The 10597-nt window shown below is 41.0% G+C and overlaps 1 protein-coding gene across 1 annotated transcript in view; it reads left to right on the forward strand.

Moving 5' to 3' along the window:
- WDR63 (WD repeat domain 63) overlaps positions 1 to 10597 on the forward strand; it is a 78144-nt gene that overhangs the window by 13440 nt on the left and 54107 nt on the right. Inside the window, exons 5-7 of the mRNA XM_023751738.1 lie at positions 415 to 558; positions 2004 to 2203; positions 7597 to 7713. Coding sequence (XP_023607506.1) covers positions 415 to 558; positions 2004 to 2203; positions 7597 to 7713 — 461 coding nt within the window. The remainder of the gene's footprint in view (positions 1 to 414; positions 559 to 2003; positions 2204 to 7596; positions 7714 to 10597) is intronic.

Below are 10597 nucleotides of genomic sequence, written 5' to 3' on the forward strand. Positions count from 1 at the left end.
TTAAAAACATTCACTCTTTATTTCATATATATCATGTTTATTCATACTTATAATCCTCTTATCAAAAAAATTTATTAAGTCAGAGGAAACTAGTTTTATAGTTAACATTAAGTTTTAGTGTTCCATAGTCATAAAGATGTGCAGTAAATTTTTTTTTCTTATCACATGACTTTTCTTTTTTTACTCTCCTATTTTGTTCTTCTGTCATCTTCTGTCTGTAGTTTTGATTTGTTGTTGTTCTTTTTTTTCTTGATTTCCTTCTCATAATTGGAAAGAAGGAACCAACAAAAAAGAAAAATAACAAGGAAGTGATTAATGAATTTATATAACAATAAAGTTTATTGCAAAATGTACAGATGTGGCTATAACCTAAATTTGGTCATGTATTTTAGACTGTTATTTGTTTTACGCTAGCCCCCAGAAGCTCAGGAAGAGCAGGATGAAGACTATATTCCTGAAGAAATATACGAGTATAAGCCACCCGTCTCTAAACCATGGGTTTCTTTGGGCAGTGAAAAAGAAATTGAAGAAGAATCCGTTACGACATCTACAGAGCAGGTCAGAGGCCTGAATTATTATCTCCAGTCATTCCCTCCCTGTAGCTGAATAACGCTTATTCCTGAAGGATTTGTAAGGCTTCTGTGTTTGCTATGGGCATGAGGTTTTTCTTTGGATAGAAAAGTGGTCATTGTCTCAGGTGTGTATTATGGGTTGAATTGTATCCCACCCCCACCCCCCCCAAAAAAAGATATGAAGTCCTAACCCCCAGTACCTGAGTATGTGACCTACTAGGAAATGGGAGGGTGCTATTCCAATACAGCCATGTCCTTATAAAGAGAGGGCCAGCCAGAACCGGTTTGGCTCAGTGGATAGAGCGTCGGCCTGCAGACTCAAGGGTCCCGGGTTCGATTCCGGTCAAGGGCATGTACCTTGGTTGCCGGAGGCAGCTGATCAGTGTTTCTCTCTCATTGATGTTTCTGGCTCTCTGTCCCTCTCCCTTCCTCTCTGTAAAATATCAATAAATATATTAAAAAAAAAAAAAAGAGAGGGCCATATGAAGACATAGAGACACAAGGAGAAAGAAGGAGGCAGAGATTGGAGTGCTGTATCTACAAGCCAAGGAACACCAAGGTTTGCTGGCATCACCAGAAGCTAGAGAGAGGCAAGCAATAGATTCTCCCTCAGAGTCACAGGAGGGGAAAAAACACTCCAACACCTTGATCTCCACATCGGGGAGAGAATAAATTCCTGTTTTTTTTTAAGCCACCAGTCTATGGTGCCTGGGTCTGGCAGCCCTAGGAAACTGACACAGTGGTGTTGCCAGAGCAGCTGCTGCGAGGAGGATTTAAATGAGTGACTTGTTTTGAGAGTATAGGGAAAGCTGCAGGAGACGGACAACGCTCTCCTGTAAATTTCAGTGGCGGTAAGGCTTCAGCCTGAACCCCTAGGGCCCTGGTCAGCAAACTGTGGCTCGCGAGCCACATGCGGCTCTTTGGCCCCTTGAGTGTGGCTCTTCCTAAGCCTTAGGAGTACCCTAATTAATAACATTAATAACAATGTACCTACCTATATAGTTTAAGTTTAAAAAATTTGGCTCTCAAAAGAAATTTCAGTTGTTGTACTGTTGATATTTGGCTCTGTTGACTAATGAGTTTGCCGACCACTGCGGCCTAGGGGAACTCTGGAGGCTAAATCACACCCCAGAGTTGTGCCAAAGAGAAGCAGAAGAGATGAGCTCCCCTATGTCTCCTATCAGTCCATCACGGGTTGAGATGTAAACAGCCAGCCACTTCCTGTTCTTGTACCTGCGGGCAACGTGGTGCTTCCCAAAGAGCAGCAGGCGGTGGCCATGGGAACAAACAGCACACGGAGCTGGAGGGGACAGAAAGTGCGTATCCAAAGGGATCTGAGAGATCTAGGCAGAGCACCTGCGTCGTCCGCCCCGCATCCATTTTTCTCCAGGGACTTAATTGTGTTACCTTTACTGCTTACCCGTGTTGCAGATTACATATATGATTTCTCGAAAACGAGCTGATTTTGGTGCACCGATTAAGTTCAGTGACCATAATGCTTCCAGTGTGAAAGATGCCTATATTGAATGCACAGCCTACCCAGATAAAAATTTTGTTATTAAGCAACTTGAGAAAGATGTTGGCATGCAAGTAGTCCCTGAAATTAAGGATATAAGTACTCAGACAAGATGGTAAGTATACAATGGGTATGTGTATTTTTAAAAGCAATGACAGTAAAATCTAGCAATGTCCATGATTATAATAAATAGAAATGGATTGACAGTGATGAAATATTTCTACATAGAGTAATTCGATTCAGGAAGTTCTAATGGCTTTCAACTACGCCTTTTTAAACCTTAATAGAAAATGAGATACACTTAAGACTGTAAAGACTATGTAGTTGGAAAACGATGGCTGCTGTTAATAATCACAGTATTGCTTTCAACTGGAACATTACCATTCCTAACTGCTCCATTCTACCTAAGCCGTCATTCTTACATATCAAATCAGATTGTGTCACTTCACTGCCTCAGTCTTTTCTCTGGCTCCCAACACATCCAGATTCCTTGGCACGGCATTATGAGGTTCTCCTTCTTCCATGGCATGGTATCCGTGGCCTCTCCAGCCTCTCCCCCTCCCCCACCCCATTCTGTGCTCTAGTCCTATGAGCTGCTTTCATCTCCCAGAATATCTGCTCTTTCATATCTTCCTGCTTTTGGCAGTGCTGTTCCTCTGCATAAAATGCCCTTCACTGCCTTGTCCGTCTTGTCCTTCTTTACCCCTTAAGTTCAGTGCCCCCTCCTCTGTGACTTCCTGGCAACACCAGGTAGAGTTGACCACTCCCTCCTCTGAGGCCCCACTAGAGCTCAGTGTCTTTAACAAAGCACTGAGGATCCATATTGTATTCATCTGCTTACCTGTCTGCCTTAGATCCAGAGCACTGGGAGGCTACAAACCATACCATTTCACACATCAGCTCTTTTTTATTATTATTAAATTTATTGAAGCTGAAATTTAAAGTGTTTTTTTTATTCACTTAATTTCCTTAAATAACAATATCAAGCAAGGCCTTGAGTTTCGCTAGTATTTTCCTGATATTTTTACATGTATGCAAATAAAATTTTTATTTTCATTAGAATTATCAATTAATTACCTGCCCAGCCAGCATGACTCAGTGATTGAGTGTCGACCTATGAACAAGAAGATCACAGTTTCATTCCCGGTCAGGGCACATGCCTGGGTTGTGGGCTCGATCCCCCATGGGGATTGTGCAGGAGGCAGCTGATCAATGATTCTCATCATTGATGTTTGTTTTTATTTGTTTTTTTCAATAACTTTATTTTATTATTATTATGTTTTAAAGGATGCTTTTTTAAATCTTCACTTGAAGACATGCTTAGACAGAAAAAGAGAGAGAGAAACATCAATGTGAGAGAGAAACATTGATTAATTGCCTTCAGTATCACACATCAGCTCTTATTAAAATGTGTTCAGTGAATGAGTTGATGTGAAATGGGTTGTCAAAGGACTATTTTGGGGACTTGAGCTAGGCTTTGAATGTTGTATAAATTTGGAGACATATTTAGCTAAGCTATGCATTTTTTTAGAAATAAAAAATAATTATTTTGAAATAATTTGCATGTAATTTGGAGAAATGGAGACAGGGAAAACAGTCCAATTTTTTTAAAAATGACCTGAATAATTCAAGGAGATGGGAAGAACTGACTTTGCCTGGGACCACAAGGAGACCAGCTCGGGTACACGGACGGGAGGAGCAGAGGTAGATAGAGAAGTGGTTTCTCTGTGGCAGACATTGGGGAACTTTGACAGATTCTGAAGCAAAAGAGAGAAGCAGGATGATAAGGTATTAAAATAAGATGAGCTGGACAGTAGGTATTGGAAAGCAGAGGGGGGAAAGTCTGGAGTTGAAGAGATTGGCCAAGTGGGAATCTGCTGTCACTAAACCAGGTAAAAATGTGACCAGTGTCTAAAGTCAGGTGGTGGCAGTCAACTGAGAGGACAGGTGGAAAGTAGACATGAAAGTAAAAAATGCTATAACCGCCATCATTCAAACAAGCAATCAAAACCCAACAGTCCTTTGGTGGGGTGAATTTATCTAGTCCTTTGTTGTTATCCATTATCTGTTTGCTGATGACTCCCAAATCTATGTCTTCAACCTGAATCTCCCCCCTGAACTCCACGTGCTTATATTCATCTTACTTGGATGTATAAGAGTCTCAAATTTAACATTCCCACAAACATTTTTTTAAATTTCCTACCTCCGAATCTGAAACTCCCTAAATCTCCCTCATCTCAGCCAATGGCAATGATATTCTTGTAATTACTAAGACCCCAAACCTTGGATTCTGTTGGGTCTACCTTCAAAATATACAGTGTCCCAAAAAATGTATACACGCTTTGAATGATTATAAAGTCAGTGTTTATTGACATACAGTTAATTTTCAAAATTAAGTGATTATCAGCTGTTAAAGTGTGTGTACATTTTTGGGGGGACACCCTATATTCATTGTTGTCATCTTGGACCACGCCTTCTTCATCTCTTATCTGGATGATTGCAGTGCCTCCTGACTGGGCTTCCTCTACCCATCCTTGCCCTCCTACATTCTGTTCCCATAGAAGAGCCAGACTGATTGGGATCCCATTTGCCCCTATTCCCTCATTTCCCATAATTCCCTGGCTCATCCATTCCAGCCACAGTGGCTTCCTTGTTCCCTGAATTCACCAAGCATACTCATACCTGATGTGTTTATGCTCACAGTTCCTTTATATAGGCTGCTCTTCCCCCAACCTTAGGGTTCATTTCCTCCTTCATTCAGATCTCAGTTTGAATGAGGCATTCCTCAACACTCTTTTATAAAAACAGCAACCCCATTCTGTCTACCCCCTTACTCTATTTTTTTCCCTCATGGCACTATTGTCGCTTGAAATGTATTTATCATTGTCTCTCCTTTCTCACCTTCTTCCCACCTACTACTTAGAATTTAAGCTCCTGAGACAGGCACTTGCTCTATTTTGTTTACTTCTATGTCCCCAATTTCTAGGACCGTTCCTGGCACAGATTTACTAAATGAAGGGAATAAAGGGATGAGGAAGGAAAGGAGAGAGGGACCAAGTTAAGGGAGAATGTCAGAAGGGATGACCGACTTGAGTTCAATGTTAAGAGAAGAGCCATAACATATGCAGTGAGACTGTGCCCAGGAGAATCAGGGTCAGCAGTGTGGAGTGTAGTATAAAACATGCTTTTCAGCTCTGTGTGAAGCAGCGAGTCAGAAACCATGAGAGAGCAACGTGAACGTCCAGGCACATATACATTGAACCCAGGGGTCAGGACAAGAAATGGGTCAGAAACCAGGGAGGCAGATGAATATACAATCCGGAACCAAATAATTGAAAAGAAAGACAAGGATTGGTGGTCGAGTCTCAGCAGAGAATTAGAACATCAGAGATTAATAAACACCAAGAGGTGAGGGTAAGACTCGAAGGAGAGAGATGCTACATTAGTACAAAAAACAAAAACAAAAAAACAACTTAGAGTTTGAGAGAAAATTCTTAGTTAAACCAACAGAGGCTTCTTCTATGTTCCTGCCAGGGTACAGAAAAGTGGCAAAAATGAGTCAGCCAGGGTAGACTCAGGAGGTCGACTCAGAAAGGGACAGTGAACTTCTGGCAAAAGGGACCTTTGTAGGTTCTCAATGGATGTTGACTGGTAATAATGGACAGTGGTTTCTATCTAGCAGCTAGAGTGAACAGATGAGAAATAAGGACAGGTCTTGACCCACAAAGTGAAAAAATGCATCAAAAGAACTCCAATGGTTCGAATCTAGGTGACAGAGAATGCTGGTGCCACTTACTAAGATCAGGAAATTGGCTGGTCTGAGGAGGAGGAGATGGGATATATGATTGCGATAAAAGAACTAAAAAGGAAAAAAATCAACGATGAGGTTCAAAGAGTAACTGCAAGGAAGGCAGATGCTTACAGTGCTCTTACCACAAGCCAGGCATTCTTCTAATAAGCACGTTGCACACATCAACTCAATTAAGCTTCCCAACTGCCCTCGGAGGTAGGCACTGTTTCCATTTTAAAAATAAAGAAACTGAGGCAGAGAGGTTAAAATGAAAGCTCAATATTTAGAACATAACTAAAATTTGAATCAATAATGAATAGATTTGCTGAAAAACAACAAAACGAATCACATTTAGAAAAATCAGAGTGACCCTTAGTCCTGTTGCTATCTTGAGGAAACCATCAGGTGCCATATAATTTCTTAATCCTACCCGTGGGATAGAAATTAAAAGGTGAAGCTAAGATTTGAACCCGAGTCTCTTTGGTGCCAGTGCCAACATTTCTTTCCATCACTCTGCCTCTGCTATGGATACTGGTCTAGGCGGGGGCAGGGCTTGGGAGGCATGAATTATTCTATTCAGTATTAGCAAAATCCTCTTTGCCTCTCTTTTTGATTACTCTCACGGAGACATTTTACTGACATTTGCTCAACAAACACAGATTAAGTACAATCTAATAGTTTATTGAACACTTAAAACGCGCTGTTTTAAAAGCTTTGCCCGTATTAACACATTCAATTCTTACAATAACGCTATGAGCTAGGTACTTTAAGAATTTTATTTAGATGAGAAAACAGGCACAGAAAGGTCAAATAATGAGCTCAGGGTCACATGGTAAGTGACAGACTCAGGCTTCAAAGCCAGGCAGCCTGCGCAGGGTGCACACTCTTAAGGACTATGTCATGTGACCTCTCTGTGGCCCCACAGCCTAAAACCAAGTTGCTCACCCAGCGTAATGGGTGAGCCCGACAAAGCCCAGAGGCACAATGCAATGTGATGTGTTCAAGGGTGAAGGTGAGCACTGAGGGCAGCCAGTCTGGTTGGAGAAGCTTTCCTCCAGAGAATCTGCTGCCACTGCTGCCTAAATGTCCATTGTTCCTGGTTTCGTATATTCAGAGCAGAGTTTCTCAACCTGAACACTGCTGAGGTTTGGGGCTGGGTAATTATCTGTCGGGGACAGGGTGCAGGGAGGGGGCTGTCTTGTGTATTGTAGGGTGTTTAACAGCATCCCTGGGCTCTAACCACGAGGTGCCAATAACACTTCCCAGCTGTGAAAACCAAAAATGTTTCCAGATATTGCCAAGTGTTCCCAGGCTGTGGGGGTGGAACAGGATTGCACTGGTTAAGAAACACTGATTTGATGAAATGGCAAGAGAGAAAATGACAAACAAATGAGGCAACATGTTAATAACCGATGAATTGAGGTGAAAGAAGTATGGGAGTTTCTTACACTCTTCTTACAACTTTCCTGTAAGTTTAAAATGATATCTAAATGATTTTTTAAAATAAGAGCTTATTGATTATGTTTGAGAGAAATATACAAATACTCTGAATGGCAGTCAACATTGATTTTCTAGGATAAAGAAGAAATTCAATTACAAGATTTAAATATAAAATAATAACCTAATACTGTCACAGAGATAACCCTTTGACCTATCATGACTATATTTGCTTCTCTTTTATCTTATTTTTGTTATTCTATTTTCTTTTAATATATTAGGCAATATCCCAGAAATGCTACTACACAATATTATCCAAGAGAATTTTTAGAAAAGGAAAAAGAAATATTCGGACAATCAAAGCCGTTAGCTGATTTTCTTAACAACATGTCCACAAGGTAAAAAAAAAATGTATATTAAATTTTAATAATAAAACATAAAATGTGTATGTTTAGTTATAACAATAGGTCTTAAAAATCAGCTCCATACATGGTGTCCAGATAGAAAGTATGAAGACAGTTATCAGGTATGCATGAACATATGACACTTTCTACAGCTTCTCAGTAATTCTTTCTCCTCGATTGCTAACCAGCATCTTAGACCTCAGAAGCTAGGACCATACCGAACAGCATAAACCTGGAAGATGTATATTGAGTATGTGAGGATGTCTCCCTAACAGCAAATTAACATTTATTTACCAGGGTTTCTTTAAGTCTTTGTCTCCATTCCTCACCCCCCTCCTTACTGACTTGTGTAGGATTACAAAGATGAGGATGCTGTGGGTGTTGAGGATGATGGTTGCAATGATGATGATAGAAACTTACAAAAATATTTTTGTAAATAAGAACCTGAATTCAATTCAGAGGTGGTACTTGGATATGTCATCCTTATCCCCAATTCCTGTGATGCTGCTGGTCTTATTTACAGGCTCTGACAAAGCGGTATCTTCAAAATGCCTTTACAGTGGTGCTAGGGCCCTGGGCAGAGCCTTCGGGCTTCTGAATCAGAGAAAGAGCTTGGTAAGTTCTCCAGTTGATACCAGAGTTCAGAGAAGTGGAACCAATGGTGGAAAGGTCTGCCCATTAGGTTGGTTTCCATTACTTTCCAAAATTAAAAAATTGGTGGTCTAGTTCACAGATAGCCCTAGTTAAGTTTTGTTTGTTTGTTTGTTTTTTGTTTTATTGTTTTTTTTGTTATTTTTTTTAAGAAAACATCATTAGTCCTTTCAGCCCAGATTAAATATCCAGAAAATTACCTATGCCTCAGGAGAATCTGGTTCAAAAAGTCATCAGTGATTCAGAGCGTGCATGAATTACTTGCCATTCACAGGAAGCATGCTATCATTTTTTTCCTATGTGGGCAAAGAGAAAGAGAAAGAAACAAGAAGAACTACGGTTTCTTTTTCTCCTTATCAAAATTAAGTATTTAAATTTTTCTTGATAAGAACATTAAAAATGAGAGATCTGTCTCTGTATAATCCATTTCAAGGGCAAACACGGCCTGTAGTCAATTCTCAATCATCCATGTTGTGTAGTATCTTTAGTCCTGGAGTTTTGCTCTTCCCTTTCAATCACCGCGCTCATAAAGAGAGGAGTATTGATCCTTCCCTGAGACATGGGAGGGAGAAACTAGAACTATAGGAAGAAAGAGGAAAGGGAATAAAATATCACTGGCCAAGAACAAATAAGAAACCTGTGTTCATATCACTGCCATTCTTTTTGTTTGTTTGTTTGTTTAAAGTATTACTAATAGTAGAACATATGTCTCCTTTTTCCCCTGTTGACCCCCACCCCCGCCTCCCCCACCCACCTGGCACATGCCCTCACCCCCCTAGCGTCTCAATGGTTATGTGTATATGCATGCATACAAGTCCTTTTACCACCCCCCTCCCCTCCCCTGCCTTCCCACTGAATTTTTGATCACTGCCATTCTTCCCCCGCAAAACTGTGTAAGGCTTATTTAAATTTTTAAATTTTTAATATAATCTTAGTTTTGTTCTGGAAGAGAGCTCTTTCAGAAAATGAGTTCTTTTTCATAGAATTTTACCTAGAATGAGCCTAAGGGAAGCATGATTTGCAAAAGAAGGAAATCATGTTAGAAGAGAGAGAGAAACTTCCAGGGGATTCTCAAAGCAACTAAGAAACTTCCATTTGCGGGTTAAAACAAACCAACAAACAACCAGCAATACTGTGGGCTTTTACTCAGACAACAGGTTCGCCAGCCTCCAGTTCATCTCTCTCAGGGACCACCTGGTCGAGTGCAGGGAACACAGGCACAGGAAACCAGAGACCTGCTGTCCTCCCTTCCCCCTTGTGGATACTTCCCCATTCAGCGGGAAGAGGCAGGAAGCCAGGGCCAGGGTTTCTGAACTTCTCCCTTGGGAATTCCTTTCTCATTCTAGCCGAAACATAGAGAAATAAGGCTTTGAACATGTTCACAAATGCTTCCACTTGAAACTGGGTTCAAACCTAGAAGTGCCAGGGAGATGCGAACCTGGAAGATGAGTCCAGCCGAGCATGTGAAGATGCTTGCCTAACCACCCAGGGTTATTCACATTTTCACAGGCGTCCGAGCCGCCTTTGCAGCTTGTTAAAAAGCAGGTTCTGCCTCAGTAGGTCTGGGGGGAAGCCCGAGGCTCTGCATTTCCGACAGTTCCAGGTCACGCTGATCCTGCCGGCCCTGGGAAATGTTTCCAGTTTGAAAGATGAAGTACAAGAATTTAGTCCAAAGAGTCCTCAGTGAAGCAGTGAATGGTAGCGTAGAAGCTTAGGAACAGGTATTAGATGGTACCCTTGCTTAATTACATTTTGAGGCACACATGTTATGATAGTTAGTGTTTCTATATGATTGTCTAAATAAAGTGGGGGTTTTTCTTATTTTAGGAAATTCAGAATTCAGAACCACTCTTTCAGCTTATCTCACCTATTAAAACTCCAAGCTCATCGGACTTTCAATCATCAGGGTAAAACCTTGGCTGGCATTCCACTTGTGGGAAAGCTCCTAGCGGCCTTGGGAATGAACCAGGCTTCCCAACCTTAGCATATGAAGGGACAATAAACATTACAGTAACTTATGGTAACTTTTAAGGTGGGAGCCTGTCAAACAAGGGGCTTAGACCATTAAGAGATGAGCCTGGCACTTCGATTGTTTTTAAAAGAAGCAATAGTTCCATTTTTAGCAGGATAATTTCTCCACTTTTAGGGACTGTCTCATGCAAGAGGTTTAGTAATGGAAATAATACATTAGGCCCTCCCAGGCATTGTGGCAACTAAAACCACCACA

The sequence above is a fragment of the Myotis lucifugus genome, unplaced genomic scaffold (genome assembly GCF_000147115.1).
Source record: "Myotis lucifugus unplaced genomic scaffold, Myoluc2.0 scaffold_25, whole genome shotgun sequence".
NCBI classification, from domain to species: domain Eukaryota; kingdom Metazoa; phylum Chordata; class Mammalia; order Chiroptera; family Vespertilionidae; genus Myotis; species Myotis lucifugus.